At 42.3% G+C, this 27,908-nt stretch overlaps 1 protein-coding gene across 3 annotated transcripts in view; it reads left to right on the top strand.

The window, feature by feature from the left end:
* The window catches only part of LOC149077889 (uncharacterized), a 67,529-nt gene that overhangs the window by 16,217 nt on the left and 23,404 nt on the right, over nt 1-27,908 (top strand). For 2 of the 3 annotated variants that reach the window (XM_089241492.1, XM_089241490.1), the window contains exons 3-4: nt 76-200; nt 6,211-6,640. In XM_089241492.1, the coding sequence (XP_089097618.1) occupies nt 76-200; nt 6,211-6,485 (400 nt within the window). In that variant the 3' untranslated portion in view covers nt 6,486-6,640. Of the gene's footprint in view, nt 1-75; nt 201-6,210; nt 6,641-27,908 lie in introns of those variants that run through there. The other variant, XM_089241491.1, reaches the window with a different exon arrangement.

The raw sequence follows: 27,908 nt of genomic DNA, 5'->3' as shown, positions 1-27,908 counted from the left end.
TGGTGTTCAAGAATTCAATAATATGTGGTTAATGATGATAATAATACGGTATTTATTGCATTTATTCCATCGTAGAAGTTGGTGGTTGACTCGCACGAGCTTGGAGAAGAAACTGACTATAGTGACAACATTGCTGCTCATTCTGAGTTTTTGTCTCATCATTTCTGTGGCAGTCATCAACGGCAAGAAAAAAGATTGCCGTGAGTATGCATAGACATTTTTTTCGATCTCATGGAACTTTCTACATTTAAGTTTCTCAGGCCAAAAGTGCCATAGTGGTAGGGATTTATTTTCTCTTCAACGTTTCCCTAAAACTGCTGGTTGTCATCATGAAAAAGTGCCTCGATTGTGTTACTTGGATGCGTTTCTAGCTACTTTTTTGTCTAATTTTCAACCGCTGACTGAGAAGTCATCGCAGCGTGTAATTATGCTTCGCCAATCTGTCAAGCTTTGCCTTGACTGTTCTGATTGTGGACTTGGATTGGTGCCCACACGATTGTCATCCGTTCGTCCAGAACAAGACAAGAAATCGAATTGCTCAGGGTCTCTTGTTTAACCATATCCGTCCAGACGCACGGGCGACACTCATGTGTGGCATGTAGCTCACTTTCATTAATAAGAACAAAGCAGCACCTGACAAGCTGAACTGAAACTGGTGGCAGATGGCAGCACTACACATAACAAGCATTACAGAGAAACACAAAAAACTTCACGTCAGGTTTCACTACACGTACACGCACATTCCCGCATGTACCGATTCGTTGGGGGTTCCACGGGGGGGGGTGTGCATGTGTGGTGGAGCAGTAATAGGTAGGGCCTCCAAAAAATGGCTCGGGGATCCATGATGTTCTTAAGTCAGCCACCTCGTTGGGCAATTTGCCTGTTGTGGCGTGGTATTTGTCTGTCCAGCCCTTTAATGTTGAAAAGTCTCAGACTAGTAGCTGAAAATAATCTACAAACTCAGCATCCAATTTCAAAGATTGGATACTTCCTGTGATTATGCCAATTCGTACCAACGAGAACTCTTGCCTCTGGATCCCCGTTACTTTGTCCTTAGAAACAATCCAAGATCTAAGGCCCCCCCCCCCCCACACACAGAGGAGAACCCAGCCATCTCCACAGTACCCATAATTTATTCATGTATCAATTTTTGTAAAGACTGCACCGCGCGTACATCAGAGAGATCAAATAATTTGTAACGAAATATATAAAAACAACAGGTAATAATCGGAATGCATACACACAACGGACACTTATAGCAAATCAGTGTTTAACGATGTATAGAACCAACGCGCATAAGGAACGATCGAGTCAAAATATGTCAGTTCTGTAACCCTTCCAGATCTAAGTATTCATTTTTTTTTTTAATTTTCAAAATGTTTTTCGCATTCCTGATGCTCAAAGAACACATTAAAAACATGAATGACATCAATTCTTTACTTTTTAAAATTTTCAATTTATATATATATATATATATATATATATATATATATATTTGTGAAGAAATAAATTGCTTAACCCGCCAAAATGATGCAGGGTATGCAGGGCCGTAGCTAGCCATTCCGGTGCCCTGTGCAAAAATTTGAATTTAGGCCCCTTCTGGTCCCCACACATTTCCAAGTGGGAACCCAACCCACTTCCAACAGGGCACCCCGTGCGGTTGCACCTGTTGCATCTGCCTAGTTACGGCCCTGAGGGTATGCATCATTTGGCTGAAATGTGCTGCAATTTGATGAAATGTGCGTTTATGAAGATGCATCAACAGGGCCGTAACTAGGCAGGTGCAAGAGGTGCACCCTCATACGGTGCAAAAGTTGTGAAAAGATGCATCATCTTCACAAATTTTTTTCCAGAATTTTATTGCTAAATTTTATGTAATAAACTACACTTTTTCCGGAGGCACTTTTTCTCCTGGAAGCCATCTTAAAAAACCCCCTTGAAAGTTCAACTTTAGGTACTGCCCTTTCTAATGAAAGACCTCAAAGGTCATATTCACCATATTTCTTACTCAAAACTTTCGCACTCGTTTAAGCCAGGGCTTAACTCACTGAGGTCAAAGGAAATGAAGTCTACAGTGAGAAAAAGTCAACCCACACATTGTGTCTGAAAGAATTAAGCTAGAGCTATATTTGTTAGTTGAGATTAGGAATTTCGAGAAAAGTCGGTGAACCGAATTCCAACGATACGTACCGACGAAAACAGTTGTTCTCAAATTGTATACCGTGGCTACTTTGGGTGGCTCACAAGAAATGCAATGGTCCTACACGTCCCCAAGGTTATATGCCCGGTTTGTTATCGGTGTCCCACGTTACTATCTTTTATTTCACTAATAAACATGATATTGTTTGAATTTATTATAACGTCCTTTGCTGGTGAAACTCTTTTATTGAAACCATAATTTCGCACCGTAAGCTTTTTGAAGATTTTCCGTCTTTAGAGAGGGGAGCTTCCAAAAGTCTCTCTCATTCATTAGGACGTTTCCGAAGCATTATAACTTTAAGAACCTGCATTTAAGACAAAATATAGAAGTGTTAATTTAAGTGATGAGGCGGAGGTGCATTTAACTGCGAGCGTGTTCCTGGGGCCCCGATATAAACTAACGGCTAATTTTTTTTATACATAAGACTTACTTTAACGTGGTTAAAGCGAAGTTACGCTTGAAATCTCACACAACAACTGCATATCTCCCTATATAATGATCCATTTTCGCAATCCACACATCGGCATTAGAGCTCCTTGACTCAAAGACCATCTTCGAGAAAAAGTGTCTAGTCAGTGTTATCGCTGTTCCCTATCTTGCTTTCTTTTCATAGGCTACTTGCTTTGACTTTTACTCACCGTATTTTTGCTTTCCTTTTCTCACTCCCCCCCCCCCCCTCCTATTCACAACCCCGTTCCGACCGCAGTACCACTCAGCCTTGGCTATATAAAGTCAGCGATGATTCCATCATCGGCGAGAACTCTCAAGTTTCCCGTTTGTTTTATGCGCGCTGTTTGTCTTGCGATGAAATATTACATGGTAGCCGTACACATGGATGTGCAATCTCAGCAAACCACTCAGGAGTAGCGCATAGCGAAGACGCATGTAGACACGTCTTAACGACTAGACGTCACTTGAAGCGGCAAAACACGTTTTTTTGTTCAAAGGTGGAAGACGACCAGCCCGCTCTTTTTTATAGTCGTCTCAACCGTTTAAAGGCCAATGTTCCATAAATGGAACATAGTTTTTATTTGCAAAAATATCAGATAAAAATTGATTCAAATATTTCCGGTTTTTTTATCGTAAATAGAGAAAAGTTCAAAGTATTTTTTGAAATAAATTCGGAAACTTCATGTTGATTTAATATTTTTTGACAGAATTTGAAATTTGACATTTTTGGGGAGTTTTTTCCTCATTTCGATTAAAATTCGCCAGAATTTCAATTTTGAAGTAAATACAAAATTATTTTGTGTGTTTCTACCACTTAATACATCGATCAAAGTAAATCAATTAGTTTCTTTGTACTGTTAAACATTGAAGAGCTACGCGCGATATCTAATGTGCAGTACGCTGCTTCGATTTTCCCGTTCGAACCCCAGGGTGGTGTCATCATTCGACATGTGTATGGGGGTGAATTCTGGGTAATATGAAACAGAGGAATGTGCTTTCTGGAGGGTGAATTGTTTCATTTATATTGGTTGAGTACTTTTTATTCTTGCATTCTTGGAAATACGTGTTGTTTGTGAACCACAGACCAATCAAACCGTGATCGGTAATCGTAGATAGTATTTTTATGTTCAGCTGTATGTGACCGTGTCCGGAAGATATCTCGCATTAGGAGAAGCTGTAGGATATTTAGAAATATTTGGATGTATACATAATTAGTAGGATATTTATAACTCGCATATATATGCCAATTACACTGAAGAGCCAAAAAAACCGGTTCACTTGCCTAATATCGTGTAGGGCCCCCCGCGAGCACGCAGAAGTGCCGCAACACGACGCGGCATGGACTCGACTAATGTCTGAAGTAGTGCTGGAGGTAATTGACACCATGAATCCTGCAGGGCTGTCCATAAATCCGTAGGAGTAAGAGGGGGGTGGAGATCTCTTCTGAACAGCACGTTGCAAGGCATCCCCGATATGTTCAATAATGTTCATGTCTGGGGATTTTGGTGGCCAGCGGAAGTGTCTAAAGTCAGAAGAGTGTTCCTGGAGACACTTTTTAGCAATTCTGGACGTGTGGGGTGTCACATTGTCCTGCTGAAATTGTCCAAGTCCGTCGGAATGCACAATGCACATGAATGGGTGCAGGTGATCAGACAGGATGCTTACGTACCTGTCACCTGTCAGAGTCGTATCTAGACGTATCAGGGGTCCCATATCACGCCAACTGTACACGCCCCATACCATCACAGAGCCTCCACCAGCTCGAACAGTCCCCTGTTGACATGTAGGGTCCATGGATTCATGAGGTTGTCTCCATACCCGTACACGTCCATCAGCTCGAAGCAATTGGAACCGAGACTCGTCAGGCCAGGCAACGTGTTTCCAGTCCTCAACAGTCCAATGTCGGTGTTGTCGGGCCCAGGCGAGGCGTAAAGCTTTGTGTCGTGCAGTCATCAAGGGTACACGAGTGGGCCTTCGGCTCCGAAAGCCCATATCGATGATGTTTCGTTGAATGGTTCGCACGCTGACACTTGTTGATGGCCCAGCATTGAAATCTGCAGCAATTTGCGGAAGGGTTGCACGTCTGTCACGTTTAATGATTCTCGTCAGTCGTCGTTCTTGCATGATCTTTTTCCGGCCGCCGCGATGTCGTAGATTTAATTTTTTACCGGATTCCCGATATTCACGGTACACTCGTGAAATGGTCGTACGTGAAAATCCAAATTTCATCGCTACCTCGGATGGTAGCTCATGGGATGCTATGTCCCATCTCTCGTGCGCCGACTATAACACCACGTTCAAACTCATTTAAATCTCCTGCCATTATAGCAGCAGTAACCGATCTAACAACTATGCCAGACACTTGTTGTGTTCTATAGGCGTTGCCGACCGCAGCGCCGTACTCTGATCGGTTCCATATCTCTTTATTTGCATACGCATGCCTGTAACAGTTTTTTTTGGCTCTTCAGTTTACTTGCTAATGAAAATGGGAACGTCACGGATGATGATGTTATTGTTGAAAATAATCTAGTGACAACAGTTCCAACTGATGTATGTGGAAGGCTAGATATATATATATATTTTGCAGCGTCGAGGATGAGGTATTAGAAATTCCCGTAACGCGTTTTTAAAAAATGTAGGGCAAAAAAAAGTGCAACACTCCTGTAAGGTTTCAAGAAAAGGAAGTTTTAAGCAATCCGAAAAAAAAACCAAAAAAAAACAATGCATGGGATAAAAAAAAATTCTTTCTAGAGAATCCGATCAAAAACCTCAGCTCTGGATTTCACTTGAAAATATTTGCCATATAACCATTATAGTACGTTGGGATAATTCATTCAGAGTTGCGAGAAGCAGATCTCATTTTGCATTTTGAATTCCGAAGAGGAGTGACAACGAACCTTCTACGAAAGAAGGAGGGGTCAATTATTCATCCAGGTCCACGTTGTCAACTGAAAAAAGATGTCAGGTCATCTGATGGCCATTATATTGTGTCTGCGACGCAAGGACGGTGTGCGGTTTGCCAAAAAACACTATATATAAATGCTACCTCTGACAAACGGTCCATCAAAGATGTTTGCCTTCTTTTATCACGGACATTATAGAAAAATGTGAATTGTCTTCACTCATTTTTATGCTAAAAAAATCGGTATGTGTTGCGAATTTGAAATTGCAGTCCAAAATAGAAAATTTCGTGAGAGATAACTGTACTAGGGAAATAAAAAATCGCGCGAATATAGGCGATACCAGTTTCGGCTTTCACCTCTCCCCAAGTGCCAATGTTCCATAAATGGAATATCGTGAAAAACAAAGAAAAAAAATTTTTTCTTCAAATTTCAAAGTTGACCAAAGTTCATAGGCATGCAAAAGGACCTCAAATTCCAAATTTCAAAACAATGAGTGATTTTGTTCATAGTTCCGCCTTTAAACGGTTAATCGATATCAGTTCAACCTAACGCGGCCACTTCCTTCCTTACGCATTTGTGACTTCATCCACTATGTTACCATTACTTTATAGACAAACCTCACATTTGAAGCTTAACGACATATCTTTCGAATTATAGCGACTCCTACTCCAGCGCCCACGCCTCAGACAACGGCTGAAAGTCCTACGGTGACCAGTAGTTCTTCAAATTCACCGGAGACCACTCCTTCTCCACCGGAGACCACTCCTTCTCCACCGGAGACCACTCCTCCTCCTCCACCGGAGACCACTCCTTCTCCACCGCAGACGACTACGTCATTAGATACCTCTACTTCTATGAGTTCACCGGTGAGCCCCAGTACTGAATCTTCTCCAAAGCCACCTTCTGGACCCATATCCACCGGAAACCAGTAAAGACAGAAATTACACCTCACACGCCCTGTTTCTCTAGCCACTACTGGATCCATGGTACGACTGGTTCATCTGTTAATGCTGTTAAGAGTGCTCCCACCACAATTGTTTCAACCGATTAAACTCTGTACGCCGGTCGGTTCAAAAAAAAAAAGAAAGGAAAGGAAGTCATTTTTATCAAACATTCAAATAATAGTTCTAAATTATTATTACTTTGTATGTAAAAATTGAGAACGTCTTATCTGATATAATGAAAAGGAAATAAAACGACTTGATGTCGCACAAAAGTAAGTTGTTGATTTTTATTTCAAGTTGCCGGCGTTGCAGTCACGTGGACGTGAAAACATCATACGAAAAGTGTGTGATTCTCTTTCGCGCTCGACCTCTTACCACTATTGCTACAAGTCCATATCCTAAAGCAGCGGTTCTCAACCGGTGCTCCGTGTACACCTCCCAGGGGCTCCGCGGCGACTCGAGGAAAATAAAATGAATCAGTAAGTTTGATAGATAAGTAAATAAGAGAGGCCTACAAAAAGGTTCTGCCATAGAAATTATGTACAAAAAAGGGCTCCTCGAGTCAAATAGGGCTCCGCCATAGAAATTATATACTGAAAAGGGGGGCTCCGCGTGTCAAAAAAGGTTGAGAACCGCTGTCCTAAAATGTTCTATAAGACGTATTGATTCTTGATGTTTCTGATTGAACCCTTCTTTAGTGACGTCAAGAGCTTCCCGCAGGGGCCTTCTGCTATAAATGGTGTTGCCTATAGCCATTGAATATAGCAGGCTGATATATGTGTCATCATCTTTACCCTTTCTTGTAGGCTATAGGTGAGATAGCCTTCTTCTATAGGTGGTGTTGGATGTAAGCGCTGCACCCTAAAGGATCCGCCCACGCTGGAGAGAACTGAGCGTACTGGACCAGAGGCCCAGTGAGCCCCCCTGGCCCAGCACTCACGGTCCTTTCTTTAACCCATTAAAGATGACTTTGATTTTTAGAAAGAAAAACACCGAGTGGAACCACTCTCTCCCCCCCCCCCCCCCCATTTATTGGCAACGAAAAAGAATTGAAATTCGGAATGGCAAATTTTCTTGCCAACCGGCGTCAGTCGGTTAAAGCGCACGAGTGGCGTGGTGGTAAGATACTCGTCTACCACCGTGAAGGTTGCTGTCACAGTCCCAGGTTCGAATCCGCTAGGAGGATATACAGTGGAATCCCGCGTTATAACGAACTCCAAGAGACCGGAGAAATCGCTTCGTAATAACGAAATTTCGTTGTAAAGGAATTCCAGATCATATTACATTGTTTCTATACTTATTTCGGGAATTTTAGAGTTTTTGTTAAACGAGATTTTTTCGCTATAACGGTAGTCGTTAAAACGAGAATCGACTGTACATAATATATGTTCTTTAACGAGCTTAAGGCGACCACCGACAGACAGCGACTCCATTGCATTAATGGCAGTAAATTGCAATATAGCGGTATGACCAGAGTTGGTGTGTGGTGAGTAGTATCAGTATTCAAAGTGATAAGATTCGTGATGGATGTCAAATTAATAGATATATCCAAACTCGGTTATAACGCGACATTGAATATTCCACGAAATTTTGTCGTCATAACTGAGATATTTCTACATCCAAAGGTGACGTTTTCGAGACATTTTTTCTGACAAAAAAGTATAATCGGTGGCAATCAAATACTTTTAGCATGACGTTTTCATTTCTTTACGATTAGGGTGATCACTTCCTCACCATATCATGGCCCGCTGTCTCTGACTCTATGAAGAGATATAAGCAGGTGGTCGAAGTGATTAAGAGGTGACCAATTTGATCGTGAAATTTGGGATAATCAATATTTGGCGTCTCATGTTCTGGTTAAGGGGAGGATAATCGATATGATTCAGTTGATGCCAGTTCTCTTCAAGCATGTTAATAAATACATATCGACCAAATTACCAAATATTGTTTATAAATAACCCTTGGCGAGGGGGGGATAATGCTACAGCAAGTTTGCTAAAATGTATATCACAGGGAAAAAAATGAACTCGGAAAATATGTGAGATGAATATTTGTAGTCATTATCGAGCTTATATTGCTACTACTACTAAACCACACATGTACCTCGTCCATATTCCTCTGCAGGAATCTCTAACGAATTGGTAGATGTTGGAATGTGCGTGTACGTGTAGTGAAACCTGACGTGAAGTTTGTTTCTGTGTAATGCTTGTTGTGTGTAGTGCTACCATCTACCCCCCCCCCCCCCCCACCAGTTTTTTTTTCTAAATATGAGTGAAGTGTAATGATTGAATAATTGTATCGTTGTAGGCCTGTTGCTTTCTGTGGCGATAAAATAGCTTATATTACTGGAGGGAGTATGACGTCAGCGGTCTCCGTCTTGGCAGTGCTGAGAACGGTGTCACCCCAACATCTTTCGTCGGAAGAACCGTTCTGGCGAACCGTTGATCGTAGAGGTATACTTCCAGTTAGAAGTTTCCAAATCACGTGTAGGGGCACAGATATGTCATTCATGTTTCAAGGGGTTGTATGGTTATTAAAATAGAAAATAATAATAATAACTTTTTATACAGTCCTCGTGTGCCCCAAAAACCCAATTATAAAGTTCTTGCCCCATCTCTGCTGATGCCAACAAAAACATTCCACGCTTCTATAAGCGCAATATACATTGAGGTATTCGAATTCCAAAAACGGGGTTGGGCGTTAAAGACGGGTGACACGGTTTTCCCACATTTTAGAGCTATTTTTTCAGAACTTTCCTTCGTTTTTAGAATTCGAATATTTCAGTGAATATTGCAATTAGAAACATGGAATTTCTTTCTTTGTCATCAGGAGCAATAGGGCAACAACTTTCTAATTGGGTTTTGGGGCACTCGGGGACTGTATAAAATTTTTATTTTTATTGGAATAAATGTGCAACCTCTGGAAACATGAATGACATATGAGTACTACACGTTATTTGGATACTATTCTAATTGGAAGCCTGCCTCTACGGTCAACGGTTTGCCTTAAAAATGCTATAAGCCCTGTTATATTTCCGTTCCTTCGTATCACTTTTTCTGATGTGGATCTGAAATTCGCACAGTCCCTAAAGAAGTTCCACTTCAAAGAAAGAAAGGAGAGGAAAAAAAACTAGAAAATAAAGGTGATAAAAAAAAATGAATGCTTTTCTTCATTCGCCCATTAACATGCGTTTCCAAATTTGTGAAATTTCTGATTTCCAAAAAAGCAGGGGGGGGCGAGTTGAGATTTGTAATAAATCCATTATTAATAATAAATCCATTAATCCATTAGAGGAAAAAACCAATTTCCTCTGGATATCCTCGAAAAGACCTCCTTCGATCAAAATTAGAGAACATTTCATCAAGAAAAAAAGCCAAGTCAAGATACTTGGGGTCATCTTTGATGAACGCTTGAGCTGGCAAAACCACATCGCGGAAATCTCCGACAAAATCAACATTCTCCTTCCAAAACTCTGGTGTTCTACAGGGAAAAAGTGGGGAATTAATGCATCCATGAGACGCACTCTCTACCTCACAGTAGCACAGAGAATAATCGTATACGGAGCCGTGGTTTGGGGAAGTCACCTCACAGAGGCGCAAGGACGTAAACTGGACTCAATTCAAAGGGGTTGTCTTCTATACATCTTAAAGGCATATTCAACTTCACCAACTAACGCTCTGCAGACTATCGCAGGCCTCCCTCCTCTCAGATTTTTCGTTGAATACGAAGCAAAGAAGGGTCTTCTTCTTAGAAATGGGAAAAACATCCTTCTCTCTGATGACAACAGCTTAGGGCATCTGCAATTCCAGAAAAAATTAACCGGCTGGACACAACACCCTGCTGTAAGTCCAGCAGACCACCAAATAACTACATCAACATCGGGCATCGAGACATATGGGGACACCAACGAACTGCTAGCGTTCACAGATGGCTCTAAGTCAGAACATAATGTGGCAGCAGCATTTCTTATCTGCAGAAATGAAGTAATAATTTGCCAGTGGTCATGCAAACTCAATGAACATAATTCAGTATTTCAATCAGAACTCTTTGCCATTCATATGGCATGTAAGAAAGCGACAGAACTAAGGGAAAAAACAGTGATATTCACCGACTCCCTCTCCTCTCCTCTCCACATGCAATTAAAAACCCTCTCTCGGGACACTTGTTGGCAAGACAGATTAGATCAGAGCTTTGTAAAAACCCAATGCTCAGGCTAGCATGGGTTAAAGCCCATGCAGGCGTTGTGGGTAATGAACAAGCTGACGCATTAGCTAAAGCTGCAACAACGAGAGAATCATCAGACTTTTCCATCTTCCTACCAAGATCCTGGGCTAATAAAATTCTGCTGGGAGAGATGCACACTAGATGGCAACATAGATGGACAAATGAAAGAAAAACAAGTAGAAAAATCTTCGCCCTCTTACCTACGGTCAAAAGTAAGATGAGGAGATGGACCAGAGAGATGATCCTTTTCTTTTCAGAACATGGTCCATTTCCAACATACTTAGCAAGATTCCACCGGCGGACTGACAGGTGCAAGAGCGGAGGAGAGGGCACACCCTTTCACTACGCTACAGTCTGTCCACTTACAGCAAACTTCCATGTATCAGACCCATCTAATGATATGCAGACTTGGAAAAAGAATACGTACAAAAATCCAAACACACACAACAAGATTAAGAGACTTATTAACTATATAGAAGAACATGAGGATGAACTGATTTTCCCAAGACCCGTGGTACAACAGACAGAAGGTGGAGCTGGCTATTTATCAGATTCTTTTTCAGACTCTGATTTCGAGCCATAAAACCACAAAAGCCATTCATAACTGGACTAAACCCATACAAACGAACAATGAAGTCCTGGCGTTTCCATTGTTGTTTTATAATTTTTTTTTTTTTTAACTGGCATGAAGTTTCTTCAGAATTTCCATTGCCAAGTCCAATATAAGCGTCTGTGTGTGTGTATGTGTGTTTTTTTTTTATCACATTTTTTTCTTTTTATCCTTTTTTTTTCTTTTTTTTGTATTCAAAAAGCTAAATATGTCTATTCATTTTTTTTTCACATTTTTTCTTTTCAATTTTCTATTTTGTACAAATATAAGTTATATCATGACATGTATCGTATAACATTCAGTGACCAACTCTCTTCAGAATTCCCGTTGCCGAACCAAATTTACCATTCTAATTGGGACTTTGATGTTTGAGGAGAAAGAATATTCTCAAAACAACTGAACATGAACAATATTCTACAATTGCTTTTGTACCATCCACCCTCCCGTAACTGTGATGTTTGCCATTGATTGCCCTGCGTGGTAACTCAATGGCAATCTTCCACTTGTAACTCCGGTCTTATTTCCATATACTGTGTTTTGTTGCGTATATATATATATATATATATATGTGTGTATGTATATGCGCATAAAATGATCTCTTTCCAGAATGATAGACACCGGCGGCCGGAGGGACTGGGACAGGGGACTTGATCCCCGTACCCATCAACCGATGGGTGTTAAGGGACAAGGTGCGGTGATGGGAATGGATGGACGTGTGTCGCAGGATGAGGACAGCCACATGGTCCCAGACCAGACCAGAATTAAACTTTTCCTCCCGGGCCTGGCTCAATGGAGCCAACTGCGGGCTTACAAATTGTAGCCACGGGGGCTACGTGTGAAGAAAAAGACAAGAGAGTATGTGTAAAAAAGTGCATGTGTAGTAAGAAAGTTTGTCAAGATTGGGATTTGGTCATAAAAATTAACGACTGGTCTGGTAACACGCCTGCAGGTAGAATGCGCCACAACCTTCTGCTAGTATTGTTAACAAGTAGAAGAAGACAGAGAAGTGAGCTGTGAAGACGAGGAGACCATTTTTGTAGATTTTTTTTTTTTTTTTTGAATTTTTCTGAAGATACGTCAACTTCTGCTTTTCCAGTGGTGTAGTAAATTTCCGTCAAAACAATGCGACAAGTTGTGGTGACCTAGAGTGAAGAAGAGAGAGTACAAGAGAAGGAGGGGGGGACAGGAGAAAAATTAGTACTTGTTAGGGGGGGGAAGAGAGGTGACAAAGGAGAGGAGGGAAGACATGAATTTGATATACACAAACAAGCAACAACAAACAGTAATATTCTCTTGCTCTTGATGCCGATTTGGAATTATGGATACCATGGTATGAAAAGTTTCCACCCCCATAGGGGTAAATTTGTGAGTATTATTTTATTTATACAAGTTGGCTATAGAAAATTCCTGGAGTAATAAATGTTCCTTGGTTAAATATTTCCACCCCCGTTGGGGTAAATTTATGCGTATCATTTTATTTATATAGATTTGCTATATAAAATATTTCTGGAGTAATAGATATTCCCTGATTAAATATGGTTAAATAAAATATGTACAGTGTAGCTAGAGCTGGGATCCCCTTCAGCGCGGTTCAATTTCGCTCAACTGTGAGCCGTGTCGGGCGAGCGGTCGCTCCAATGTTTACATGCTGTCACGGGAGGCCGACTTTACTCCCTAAGCCTTTTTCACTAGGCCTTTTTTGGCGTATGTGAGGGAAGCCCTCCGCTACTATAATAGTAATAAAAGTTTCTCTTTTTTTTTTTTTTTTTCCTCCTTCAGCGCCCTCTGACGAGAGAGAGGCAAGTTGGGAGAGCAGTTTTGGCTCCGTGCCAAGCTCTTTTTCGCTTTTCTTTCCCTTCTTTTTCTCGCTCCGTGACCTTGAAGGGGCTGTCAGTGACGTCAGAAGAGAGGAGCGAAAGAGCATTTCTCTTTTTTCTGCTGCTTGGTATTTCTTTTCCTCATCCATCGGTCAGTTCATGTTGTCTGTTTACAAGAAGGGAGTGGGGACGCCCCCTTGTGAAAGTGATGTGTTAATCGGCTCGTGCTGTGGAGATTATGATACTGGGTGTTCGAAAAGTATGTTAGACACAAGGAGCTAGAGCTCGTGCCATTGAAGTTGCCCAATTTGTTTGGGCCTTCTATATTTCCATTGTTCATTAACGTCGTAATCTACAATTATTCGAATATGCGGGTACGTTGACTCGCTCATTCGGTCGAATTGACTCTGATTTAGGCGGAGAATATATGGCCAGAGATGTGAGATTTGTAAATCTGTTCTGATGTTAATGTTTCGGAGATACCAAGGTGCTTGCAGAAGTTGCCTTAGTATTTTATTTTGTCTTGTTTGTAGCCCTTTGATATTTAGTTTGCGGGCATGGGCCCATACCGGGGAGGCATATAGCATTGTGGGGCGAAGAATGGATTTGTAAAGGATTATTTTATTGTGTGTTGTTAGTTTCGCTTGAGGAAAGGTGATACGATTGAGCATGCCCATGATTCCAACAGTTTTGTTCCGGGCCATTTGTACATGCTCTCTGAAGAGAAGTTTTTTGTCAAGTATACATCCGAGGTATTTAATGTGCGTGACTGGGTTAAGTCTGTGTCCCCCAAAAGCAAGTGCGTATCTAGGTAGTTTAGTTCTACGTGCGAACCACATGAATTTGCATTTGTCGTAGTTCATTCGCACATCAGAATTTACGCACCATTGTTCTATGTCGTGGGCAGCATCTTGGAGATTCCAAAGGGCATATGCAGGGTTTCTACTGCTGCAAAGAATCGCTGCGTCATCTGCAAATAGCGCAAGTATACCATTTCTGGGCGTAGGGAAATCATTGATATATAGTAGAAAAAGCTGTGGGCCCAGGACGCTGCCCTGTGGGACGGAGGCCCGTACGGGTCTGGTGGTTGAGAGTTCTTGGTCTATTTTGACCTGAAAGGTGCGGCCCATCAGGTAATTGAAGAAGAAGAGTACGTAATATGGTGGAAACCTTAGGGCGATGAGCTTCGATAGTAGAGTGGCTATTTCGCACTTGTCAAAGGCTTTGGCTATATCGCAAAAGAGGGCGGCCACCGTGTCTGTGTAATTGAATGCGTTTGTAATGTACTCCGTGACTCTTAGGAGCTGTGTTACGCATGAGTGTTCGGGACGGAATCCGTGCTGCTCCGGTCTGATTATATTGTTAGTTTCTATGTGTTGCGAGAGCCTTGCAGCTACAACTCTTTCGTAAAGTTTGGAGAAATTTTTTAAGAGCGATATTGGGCGATACGATGTCGCTTCTTCTGGGTTTGTGCCGGGTTTGTGTATCGCCTTGATTATGGCGTGTTTCCAGGGGGTTGGGAAAAAGTTTGTTTTGAGTGACGCATTGAATATGTGCAAAAGTGAGGAAAGATGGGCCGGGGCCATTAGCTTGAGGGCTTTATTGCTTATGTGGTCCGCCCCCGGTGCTTTTTTCGCATCCAGCTTTTTAATTAGGTTTTTTATTTCGTCTTCAGTGGTGAGGTCCATGTGGTCTGTGCCTTGTGCCCTGTGTGAGAGTATGTACGCAGTTACTCTTTGGCAGGTAGCTATTGTTTCTTGTCTTGTTTGTACTCTGTTAGGGGTAAATTGTTGCTCGTACACGTCTGCAAATGTTTCTGCTATTTCTTGGGGGGTGAAAACAAAGTGGTTTCCTTTTTTAATTTTTGTAAGTCGTGAGGGGGGGGGGGGGGTCTGCAGATTCGCCAGGCCTTCCATAAGTTGCCGTTCTCGGCGGTGGCATTTCCGACGAAATCTGTGAAGCGGTCATTGGTGAAATTTGCAACATCTCTTTTAATTTCGCTTTGGAGTTTGTTTAAGAGAATTTTATCAATGCGTCTGCGGTATCTCTGCCAGTTTTTCCTAATTCTGTTTTTGAATTTTATTTTTTGCAAAATATCATTTGGCAGCCCGTATCTGTGATCCGAGAAGTGAATTTCCTCCGAAGCCTGTTCTATCGCTTCTTGGAAGCGAGTGGTGATTTGGGTGACCGCTTCATTAATTTGTGTTGGTGTTTCCTCTTCGATGGTGATTATGTCGTCTTCTTCAGTAAGCTCCTGGAATTTAGTCCAGTTAACCCTTTTTAGCACCCTTTTAGTTCTGGGTATTTGATGGTCTATTTCAAAATAGACAGGGTTATGCGGTGAATTAAGTATGGTTTTAGTATGGGTGTGTATGTCATGTAAGAAATTTTTTGATATCCCGAAGTCAATTATGTCTGGTTCGTATCTTGGGCAGCTTGGGATATGTGTTGGAATGGGTGTTGAGTGTACTTGAAGAAATTTATTCATGCAATAGCGCCTAAGGGCTACTCCATGTTTGTTTCGTTTTTTGCTGTGGAAAAGTGGGTCCTTAGAGTTCCAGTCGCCCCCAATGAAGACTGGTTTGGTTGTGCTGAATATTGCATTTAGGAGATTTGTATCAATCTTATTTCTGGGCGGCTTGTATATTGCACAAAATATGAATTGTCTATTGTTTATGTGCACTTCGACTGCTACTGCCTCCATTTCTGTTGACGGGGGGAGAGTGATGTTCAGAAAGGGAAAAGAGTTTCTCACGAGTACTGCGACTCCGCCCCCTCGATTGTGCAGTCGGTCTTTGCGGGCTATTGAGAAGCCCGGAAGCTTCGGGTTATTACTTGGGAGCAACCAGGTTTCAGATAAAAGGACTATATCAACCTGGGTTCTATGAACTTCATCCTGGAGCTCTTTCAGGTTGTCCCTGAGTCCGTTACAGTTCCAGGCCATTGCCCTTAAGGGCCTGGGGGGGGGGGCGTTAATTATTTGCGCTATTGTTGAGGAGTGTGTGTAACAAAGTAATTAGAGTTTGGATGTTTTCCTTGTTGAGGTTCTGTAATTGTTTTAGAAGCTCATCTGGTATGTTGTTTGTTTTGGTTTCGGTTTCCTGTATGGGCAGTTGGACTAATTGTTGTTCGGGTTGGCTGTTTGTTTGGGTATTATTCCCTTGTACGGGCTCAGGTTGTTTTTCCTGGGCCGAATTTGTCTTGGGTAAGGGCTCCATTGATTTGGGGCTCACTGGGGGTGTTAATTCCTCGTGGGCATCCTCAAAAATTTCCTCATCAGAGTCAATCTCCTCGGTTCCTATGACATAGTAATGATATGCCGCTTTAGCGGCTTGTTTGCTAGTGTTCATTTTCCCAAGCTGTTCTTTCATTGTGTGTAATTGCTGTATTTCTTTTCCTTCAGCCATGGGTGGGGCACCAGGAAAAATTCGTGCATGTAGCTCAGATTGTTTGGCCTTAAGGTCATTTATGCATTCATTTGTGTTTCTTGGTAATTGCGGTGTGTGCGGCTCATCAACTGGCCCTTTTGGCCGGGATGTGCGAATTGTAATCGTTTGAGTGCCCATTTCGAAGTTGTCGTCTCCATCTATTTGGGGTTGAACAGTTACGGGCAAGTGGTCCCCTGTCGGTGGTTGGCATCCTGGGAGAGGGGGGAAATCCTCTTCGCAGGGGGGGCGAAGGTGTAGGGGGAGAAGTGGGGTAAAAATTCGCCCCTTTTCCTGTTTACGGGCATTGGGATGTCTAGGGCAGCCTGGGAACGTAGCAGTGTGCGGGCCACCACAGAACGCACACCGTATTTTTCTTCTGTCGCCCTTGTCCTTGCATTTTTTGGTCTCGTGTGGCCCTGAACAAAAGGCACATATTGCCCGGCCCTTACAAAACAGGGCCGTGTGGTTGAATGCCATACAGCGACGGCATTGTATGGGCGCAGCATTCCCTCGATATCTTTCAATATCTATTGGTATGCCCGCAATTTCCTTGATGTTAGCGAAATGTTTATTTGCTACTGTTATTTCTGTTAGAAAGAGTGGCATGGGTCTGTTCGCTGCCCTTGTGGTCATATTTGCAATTTTAACTGTTTCGACATTTTGCTTTAAAAGTTCCGCCTTTATTTCTTCGGGTCGGACGTTGGCCGGAAGCCCGCGGATAACGAATTTTAATGTTTTTTCCGTGAATCTCTGATATGTATGATATTCGAATTTCCTTTCATCAAAGAACTTTGTTGCAGTTCTGTGATCGTTTTCTGTGTACACTTCTACAATAAGTGAGTTTTGTGCTGGGGTGGAAAGGGGCGGAACTTCGCACAGTGCCCTGAGGGCGCCAAAGTCCGTGAGCCAGGTGTTCCCCCATTTCCTGAGAATAATTTGAGGAATATTCTTTTTCCTTCGTGGACGACGTGATACAGGCTGGAAGCCTTCATTGTCTATATTACTTTCATCAATTTCGCCCTCCTCGTTCAGTGGAATCGTGGGGGGAATATTTATGTTTACGTTTTGCGCTGCTGTCAGCGAGTGGGCGTTTCCTGTTGTTGTGTTTGGGATCGGGTGGGCGTTGTCCGCCAGATCAATGGGGGCGTCTCCCGCTGGTATGTTATTGCTTGGATGGGCGTTCCCCATCGAATTTGTGGAAACGTCAGTGTTTGTTGATGTTCCGGCCCCTGTGTTGATAGGGGGGCAAATTGGTGTCTTGGGGGTCACATTTGTTTCGTCCGCCGCTAATGTATTTTGATTGTCGTTTTCATTCGTTGCATTTGGATGCTCCGCGTCATTTATGGCGAAATTCTGTTCTCGTTGCGGGCTGTTTGCCGAAGTAATACTATGAGCTGATGAGCTGTTAGGATCCGAAGAGCCGGAATTTGAGCTTGAGCTATTTTGGCTCATAGAGGTGCTTTTTGACGATGATTCCGCCGAGGTGTTATGCGATTTATCCTCGGAAATAGTAGTTCGTTGTGTTTCAGAAGATTTGTCATCTTCTTCATTTAATATGGGCGTATTTTCAGTTAAATTTAGTCGAAGGTTTATCCCACTGTTCGTGGACATTTCGGACCCTTGGGTCAAATTTTTGGTGCTTTCGCTTAGGTTAACAGATCTCTGAGAGTCTGAAGAGCTACCAGGTGCTGTTGAGCTTCCCGAATTTTGTGTTTCCCTCTTCTTTTTACCCTTCTTTTTTAGTTTCTTTTTCCTTTTTTCGTTCCCCGAGGGAGGGGGGTCCGAGTCACCTTGTGCGAGGGGGGTGGATGTAAGTTTCCTTTTAAAAAGGAGAGCCCGCTTGTGGCTGCATGAGTTCGTCTCCAGATATTCCAGAAAGTTTCTGGCATCACAGAACAGCCCCTCGAGGCCCGTAAGGGCCACTTCACCTTTCCCTTCCTGTTCCAGCCGATAGTATTCAATTACTAGGCACTCTAGTTTTTCCTCAAATTTGCAGCTGTTATGCGCGATGTTTTTACCCATTACGAGGGTTTTCAGCTTCTCAATCCATGGGAGGAACAGCTTCCCAAATTCGGCCCGTGGCCCGGACTCGTCGAGGTCCGTCGTAAGTGTGCGCATTTTAGTAATGGCATCGGCGCCATTCTGATCGGCATATGGGCATATTAGTCCCATTTTTACACAAGAGCACATGCAAGAGAATATCACTCACCTTGCTGTTACTTACCTAGTGGAAGTTCATGTCACAGAAGTTCCATGCTAGATGTACGGTGATGGTGTGATGGGGGGAAGAAAACACAATGGGGGAAAAAACGTGGATTCTATGGCTAGCGCGCCGCTATCTAGCAGGCCACGCCAGCCTTGGCTCTAGCTGTAGTATGTTCACTTTTTTGGCTATTGTCAAAAATATGTTCTGAGAGCATTAAAAGCTCTGACCCGTCCAGCCTGTGCCTAGGGTCCGAAAATGTCCCCTCGGGGGGGCGGAATTCCTCCTGCCCTCACCGCCTACGGGAGAACTGCACTGCACGTCGTTATGTCTGAAGGTTTTTCGCACGTCCGTTCGCAACCAGATCTCGTTCAGGTGTGTGTGTGTTGTTTTGAAAGCGCCACATGGTTCTGTCTTGTTGGTTCAATGGACTGGAGAGAGTGCTCTGTGTGCTTCCACGAACGTGCTTATCGCTGTCTTTGAACGGCGGGTGCTCTGGGGGTTGGCTCTTGCATCGAAATGCCTGCTGGGCGTGGATACCGGGAATGTTTTTCCAGCATGGCCCAGCCGCAAGGTAATCTGCTTATATCCCGCAAAGGACAGAGCAGGGGCCATGTTTGGTTTGGAGAGAGGGTCTCCCTTCGCGGGGAATGTTGGGGCGTTGTGGGCCGCGTCGGCGGGGCTGAGGGAGAATTGCGCCCGCGGTGCTGTCCTGGCTTGTCGAGCGGTGATGTGCCCTGGGATTGGGGGTTTGGGTGTGGGGGTGTGGTTGTGCTTCTTGGGGGTTGGCGGGATGTTGGTCCCGGCCGGCTTGAGTTTTTTTACCGGCACGCCCACGATCTCACGATCAATGAGCTTATATCGCAAAAGCGACAGAGCCTGGGCGTGCTCGGTTCTATACTATACTATAGTTATCAAAATAAGAAAATTTACTTTTTATTTGGCCACCCTGTACTGAAGTAACCCAATTAGAAAGTTAAAGTTATTGTTCTGTCTCTCTGCAGAGGCCAACAAAAAATTCCATGTTTTTGAATGCATTATTCACTGAGATATTAGAATTTTAAAAATAGTTGGAAGCGAGGGAAAGAACCCCATGAACTAACGGAAAAGCTATTTCTGCGCTTTATGTTTTGTTTTTTCCCCTTTATTTTCATCAATTCTCAAACTCAAATACCTCAGCAAATATTGCACTCACAAATGGGGACTTTTGTTGGGCTCATGAGAGAGGGAGGGCAACAACTTTGTAATTGGGTTTTTTTTGGACAAGGTCAAATAAGAAGTTGATTTTTATTTTATTTTGGTAACTATACAACCCCTTGCAATATGAATGACACATCTTGAATCTACACATTATTAGGATACTTTCTGTAACTAGAAGTATGCCTCTAATATCAACGGTTCGGCAGTGATTTGCGGTTAGTTACGCCAGCATGCAAATATGCTAGTGTACACCCTGCATATTTGTCTCGTTTTCCATTTTCACGTTTCAGCCATGTTTTACCGCTGATCAAATCACAAATGGATGGGGACACCCACGAACTCGGCTCGGCTGTGTGTCAACATCAGCTTTAGTTGTGTACAATAGTGTAAATTAAAAAGATCTTCAGTATCTGCCATCTTTTGTAGATTCTCACTTATTCAGTTTTGAAGCTGTTCATTTTAGCCTTCAATCAGTTTTTGCACATTTTTATACCGTTTCTTCGGTGGTTTAAAAAAATAACCTTCAACTCTTAGAATACCGATGCGGTTCATTGGACCCTTGTCAAGTATTAGAACTTGATTTGTGAGTAAACTGCGCGTCTCTGAGAGCCGAGATTCACTGACTTTTTCTATTTTTCGTTCTTTTTTAATGGACATTCATCCTTTTTTCAATTTTTTTCAATTAAGCCTAACTTATTCAAACTTGTAGCTTGATTTTGAAGAAAAAAAAAAACAACGAAAGATCAGATTTTTCACCAGTAATAGCACAGTTTTTCGTCTTCCTGTCCTTCAAAGCCTTATTTCCACTCTTGCATAGCAAAAATGTAAGTGGAGCCATCGGGCTGAGTCGAATAATCAAACGAACAATGCTACATTTGGTGCTTATTCAAAGTCAGGTTCTTTAAAAATAGTTGCGAGTAGCAGGGCCGCGTAACTAGAGGGAAGCGGAGGTTGGCAAATGCCCCGGGCTGCGAAATTTAGGGGGGTGGCAGTTTTAGGTGTGAACAAAGAACACTGTTATAGAATTATTGAATTTTAAAGTTGTGAAGGAGGCAAAAATCCTAGTTTCAGCCCTGGCGAGTGGGAACTAGACTTTGTTTTGCAGATAACGACACGTGGTTGTCTTTCCAATGAAAAAATCCGAGAAATTCCAACTGTAACGGAACGGTGAATAAGCAGTTGGTTACATTCAAAGAGCGTTGTCCTTTTAGGCACTACATACCCAGTAGACCAGGAAAATGTGGTATAAAATTCCGTGTAACTTGCTGCAGCACAACAAGCAATGTGTGCAATATGTAGGTATACACTGGAAAGATAAAACAAGGGAGCTGGTGGAAATATTACTGCCGATAATTTATCCACAACCCTGTTTCTAGCTTGTAAATTGAAGCAACTGCAACTCAGATACGTCGGAATCATCAAAAAAAAGTCTGGAACTTCCAATTGTTTTCTGTAAAAGTACATCAATGCACACAGGACAGTAAACGGCAATCTTTTTGGATTCCTGTTCCCGAAAGATTCAATGGTAGTTGGTCCGAATTGAACTGTCCGAAGAAAAATAAAACGGTCACTCGTCTCAGCACAATGCAGTCAACCCGAGATGGACAATTGAACACCAGAGGAAGAGCCACATACAATCCTGCATTATAACTAAACAAAATCTGGTGTCGGTAACCGTGGATCAAACGACTCGATGCTATAGAAAGACAAAAATGTGGTGCTTTTCACAACGTAGTCGATGCGAGTACGCTGTGAAATACATACATTGTTTCACTATTATTTCAAGAAGGTAGCGCAAATGAATGTCAGAAACGAGGGAAATTTCTGATTTCCACTTCGAAGCAATTGTCAGTTTTCAAAGACGATCCACATCAGGCTGCCATGATGATGATGATGAGCCGCCTAAGAAGAAAGCTCGACGTGGAACGTGCTCATCAAAACGAGCCGCTAGACAAGAAGAACCTGTTGCAAGAAATGCAATGCTCACATAATGTACTGAGCATATTGCAATGTATATTGCTTAAAAAAAGTAATTGAAATGGACTTCAGAACTTGTTTCAAACGGTATAAACCTGTTTCTTTCCAGAAAAACCGAGGTTATGTATGAAGTGAGGGATCGTATAAAGAGTATGTAATGCAAATTGCAATTTTATTTTAAAAAAAACCCCCGATTGTATTAATAAATGTATTTCATCAACAGCTATTCGATTTATTATACTTTTTAAATATAATTTTAATATATCTTTGCTGTGTATTAAACTGAGGAAAATACATAGATATTCAGTGTGGGTCCATTGGGTCCCATCGGTACCGAAAGGTATAGAAATTTGCCGGTAGTCTTCAGTGTAACATTTTTGGCAGAAACTGGAACGAATCAAACTATTTTACATAGAAACCTATGGGAAATCCCGTTTCGGCTAACGAACATGATTCCAGACCGAATCATTTTCATTAGCAGAGAGGTATCACTGTAATTAAAGTTCGCAGTTTTAGGTTCGAATCTTGGTGATGGACTTCAAGCATAGTTATACAGTCGACGCCGTTTAATAAAAAATCGTGGATAATGTTATCATTTGGGTAGTGTTATCGCTTTCGCCAGGAACGGAACGGACCAACACCATACCGGGGAAAAAATGCGATAAAGTTATCAGGATTTTCGGTTTAAGTTGTCAACCCTGCCCACAAGTTTTTGTTTTCTTTTTCCCCCTGGAGTTTTTATTTTTTTTAATTTTGCGCTTTTTGAAGCTGAGGTTGAATCACACTTTTTTTTTCACCACAAATTATAATTAGCCTGCAAACTGTGCAAGAGGTAAGAGGGTGCAATCGCCCCCCCCCCTCCTCCTCCTCCTTCTAACCGTGGTTGAAAAACATTTGCGTGCTCCCTTATCGGCCCATACTTACTGTTGCAGCAGCAATGTGTGTGATACATTTCCTTCCTGCGTTCGCGAGGAGGCAAATGAAAGTTTAAGTAAAACTAAAAACCTTCGATTCTTCGTCAGTTGAATAGAATCGAGCGCCTCATGCAAGACTTCTTCAAGGGACCTATGGTATGTACGTATATCTAAAAATATAATTAACGTATATATCATTTTAAACAGTTCTAATTATAACTCCTCGATATGGCTCAACTAGAAAAAGTCATGATCTTAGCCTAAAAGAAAAAAAAATATATATACAGGGTGGTCCAGAATTCCTGACATGATTTTTTGAGAAGTATTTAAAACAACCTGTTAACTCTTAGATGCACGGTGATGCCTAGATGCAATTAAAGCATAAACTGGGTCATCCATAACCAGGAACGGGCCGAAATATTTTTCGGTCCGGTGCACAAAAAAAATTGCGGCCCTTCTGAACAGGGGCTTTCAGGTGTCTATGGGTACTCTGGTGCTCGCCAGGCTCTCACTGGTGCCCGAGAAAGACTGTAAAACTACTACTTCGTGGTCATTTGGCAATAAATATAGACGAAAATGTTCGCTTCCCAGTGAAAAAATTGCGAGTGCGCCCCTAAGCACTTAGGCTTGAAGGCTTAGGTCTGTCAGGGCTAGAAAACGGATTATCAACCCATGCCCTCAACCTCAGAGTTTCTCTATCTGGGAGCGTGTGTGTGTGTGTGTGTGTGTGAATTTTAAGCTATTGCTTTGTTAAGTCAAAATGTAATCAAAATATTTTTTAACCCCCTTTTGCGGCCGCACCTGCCTAATTCCAGCCCTGCCCGCGACCCATATTGAAATAGCATTGGTTTTATTGATTTGAACGATTGGAGTTGTGTTATAAAGTTATGGAGGGCAGGCCGTACACTGAAAAATTATATAATTATATTTGTTTTTAAACTTGACGTTAGAATGTATTTTTGGACATTTAATATATGATTACATATAATGACAGTCGAGAGACAGACAGCTTTTTCTCAATACAACATATCGATCGAGGAAACAGATATTTTATGGATATTATGCGATGGTGAACTCGGAAAGAAATGTCATCTGGTCTTCACCGGTACTAGAACACAAGCCTTTCTGCGAACCGGGAAAACACCTATGGTGTATATGCTACCATATACACCACTGGAGAATAAGGAAGACAGGGTCTCATGTCTCCACAGTGGTGTAGATCAGTGGTTCTCAACCTGGAGCCACATGCCCCCCCCCCTTCAGGGTTCTGGGATATTCTAGGGGGCCACGGATGAAAACCATATGAAAGGGGGAAGCCAAGAGAAGTTTTGAAGGGAAAGGGTACAGAAAGCTGCGAGAAATAAGGCTTCCAAGTGAAATAAGTTGAGAAAAATATGACTATATATATATATATATACACTTTCACAATTCAGTAAAGCTGTCCATACAATCAGGGTCATCTCAACCCATGGGCCCATGTAGGCATGACCCGGAGCGAGCCTACACGATGAGAGATCTGGGGTACTATGATTTTTGGATGTAAGTATGTAAATATGTAAGCTGTTACTTTCAGCTAAGTATAGGGGCCCCAGTGAATTTGCTCTGAAACCAATGATGTTTAGACAGCAATGCATAAAATCTCCCACAAGGAGTAATTTCACTGAACTCTCTAGCTTAAGCGGGGGGGGGGGGGTGCATACCCACAGTAATGCGTCGGGAAGGGCAATTTTTGTTATGTACGTTCGTTGGATCATCCTGTATTTTACGAGACCTGTCTTTCCCACATAATTCAGCTGTTGAAAGAAGTGGTCACCCAGATCTCTCATCTGGGTTCGCGCCGGGAGTTCCAGAGATCGATCATATTTATAAAAATTTTGTTCATTATAAATTTAGATTTGACTAAATTTAATTGAATAAGTAGAAAAATGTCGCTCCGTTATGAGGGTGGCGTATCCTAGATACGATGAGGGAGGACTCGAGATGAAAATATGGTCAAAAGGGTTCCACGGGCGGAAAAAGGTTGAGAACAACTGGTGTAGATGCTTGCTTGGTTTGCAAGGCCTTTGTTCGAGTCCCGGAGAAGACTGAAGACTTTTCTTTCCGAGTTCAGCTCGGCATAATATCGAGAAAATATACATATATACATAGGCCTACTTGTATTCCTTGATTAATGACTGTCGTTACAAAAACTTTTGCCACAGTTTGCTGGCGTGTTCTGTTAGATTTCCTTTTTGCATTCTCATCAGTAGTTGCTAGCTTTTCTATAATTTCAACTTGGGAAATTTTTTATTTTCTTTATATTTTATTCAGTTCGAGGGCCCAGAACTGTCACACCAAACGTACTACAGCTTTCCTCACGGAAGCCAGATGAGTTGTAGCACTTCATTATGTTGTGTGTGGTCTCTTCAATTGTTTTGCGAGCTTTTTCTTTTTAGAAAGAAGCGCCTTATATCAGTGTAGTTGCTTTTGAAGTTTGCGTTCTGCTCTCCGTAAATAATAAAACCGTTAAAGGCTGCAATGTCGACTCAGTGATGAAACCCGGACCAACGGTCAACGATAATGTTGGCGCTTGCGGGTATAATTCCGTGCTATTTGATCCATTGTATTGAAACCGCCTTCGGTCAGATTGTAATAACTTACAATTTCAGCTTTCTTCTTTCTGGATTTCATATTACTGAAAAGAACTGAATTTTATTAAACTTTGGAACATACCTAACCGAAGCGTCTTTTATGAAATTCAAAGGTGCTGGAAAAAAACAGCTCGACTTTTGCGCATTGAGACACTTCAAGTATGTTTAGGCCGGATTGTGCCAACCGTAGTATATTTCGCAGAAGGTTTTCAGAAAGAGGGATACTTGTGGACAAAATTATCCATTGTGATGTTCCTCCCACTTTGCTCGAACGATGCAGTCAAGTCAGTGGCAAAAAAATAACCCAGGTTCTTGTGAATGTCTTCACCTGTTAGACATTCAAAATACGTCGTTCCATCGATGCATAAGTCAACTTGGAATAACACATCCAAAAAAATTCGTGTCGTTCTTTCCGGGTTTGTTTGGAATGTATTGTGCAAACAGGCGCCGCCAGCCTCTAAATGAAACGAGCTGTTCGTCAATTGTAACATTTGAGGTTGTGATGTAGTTCGGTCCGTAAATATTTATGAACATCTGCAAGACAACAGCTGAACATGACCAACTTAACTGGTGCTAGAGGTGCCACTCTTGCCATCAAAATTCAAGAACCGCCAAATTGCCTTGAATCTTTTGTAGAAAATAATGGCACGATAGTGTGGATTTAATTCTTTGCATGAAAAAGTAGTTCTCGAATAGGAACATCCCAATTTTTCTCAACACCAGCCTGTAGGAGGATGCCGAAATGCTTCAAGTTCCTCTGTTTCGAGATCCTTTCGATCAATTCGTGTTCAACACACCGCCTTCACGATTAGTGCAATTGGGAATTTCTTGCAGAATATCTGGAGAGATAAAATATGGGATAGCAGCCTTTTTTGTTGTTGCTCTAACTGAATTTGCGGGGCCGGGGTTGGTAATAAATTATATATTGGCTTATTTATTATGATTAATCTCATTATAATCAGCCTAATTATTTTCGTTTCTTTAAATATTGTAAATTTTTTAATACGTTTAATTTAATTTAATCATTAATACGTTTGTTATACGCAACCGTTTCATCAACAACTAAAGGATTGGTGAGCAGTGATAATTTCATGCGTTTTGTATATGGGTCGCATGTGACCCAGTGTTCGCGTTGACGTGTTACCGACGAAAAATTCTCAATATCTCAGAACAAATCCATTGCACTTTACCGTTCAGTGGCAGAAAATGTTAAGGAAGGATCGATAGAAGATGATATGAAGGTAGGGCCTATCACGAAAGTTACAGCTCAAAAGTTGACGCCCCGGTCAAAAATGACCCGGTTTATGCATCTAAGGGTTAAAGATAGAGACAAACGGAAGCAGTCACATATAAACTGAAGAGCCAAAAAAACTGGTGAAGGCATGCGTATGCAAATAAAGAGATACGAAACCAATCAGAGTACGGCGCTGCGGTCGGCAATGCCTATATAACACAACAAGTGTCTGGCATAGTTGTTAGATCGGTTACTCCTGCTACAATGGCAGGTTATCGAGATTTAAGTGAGTTTGAACGTGGTGTTATAGTCGGTGCACGAGAGATGGGACATAGCAACTCCAAGGTAGCGATGAAATTTGGATTTTCACGTACGACCATTTCACGAGCGTACCGTGAATATCGGGAATCCAGTAAAAAATTAAATCTACGACATCGCTGCGGCCGGAAAAAGATCATGCAAGAACGAGACTGACGAGAATCATTAAACGTGACAGACGTGCAACCCTTCCGCAAATTGCTGCAGATTTCAATGCTGGGCCATCAACAAGTGTCAGCGTGCGAACCATTCAACGAAACATCATCGATATGGGCTTTCGATGGTGAGCCGAAGGCCCACTTGTGTACCCTTGATGACTGCACGGCACAAAGCTTTACGACTCGCCTTGGCCCGACAACACCGACATTGGACTGTTGAGGACTGGAAACACGTTGCCTGGTCTGACGAGTCTCGGTTCCAATTGCTTCGAGCTGATGGACGTGTACGGGTATGGAGACAACCTCATGAATCCATGGACCCTACATGTAAATAGGGGACTGTTCAAGCTGGTGGAGGCTCTGTGATGGTATGGGGCGTGTGCAGTTGGCGTGATATGGGACCCCTGACACGTCTAGATACGACTCTGACAGGTACGTAAGCATCCTGTCTGATCACCTGCACCCATTCATGTCCATTGTGTATTCCGATGGACTTGGACAATTTCAGCAGGACAATGCGACACCCCACACTTCCAGAATTGCTACAAAGTGGCTCCAGGAACACTCTTCTGACTTTAGACACTTCCGCTGGCCACCTAAATCCCCAGACATGATGAACATTATTGAACATATCTGGGATGCCTTGCAACGTGCTGTTCAAAAGAGATCTCCACCCCCTCTTACTCCTACGGATTCAT

Source organism: Pholcus phalangioides, unplaced genomic scaffold (assembly GCF_987345545.1).
Source record: "Pholcus phalangioides strain wild (caught in Gottingen) unplaced genomic scaffold, Ppha-v1.0 ptg000014l_1, whole genome shotgun sequence".
Lineage (NCBI taxonomy): Eukaryota > Metazoa > Arthropoda > Arachnida > Araneae > Pholcidae > Pholcus > Pholcus phalangioides.
The sequence above is the reverse complement of the archived record's forward strand: the minus strand, read 5'-3'. Positions and strand labels throughout refer to the sequence as shown.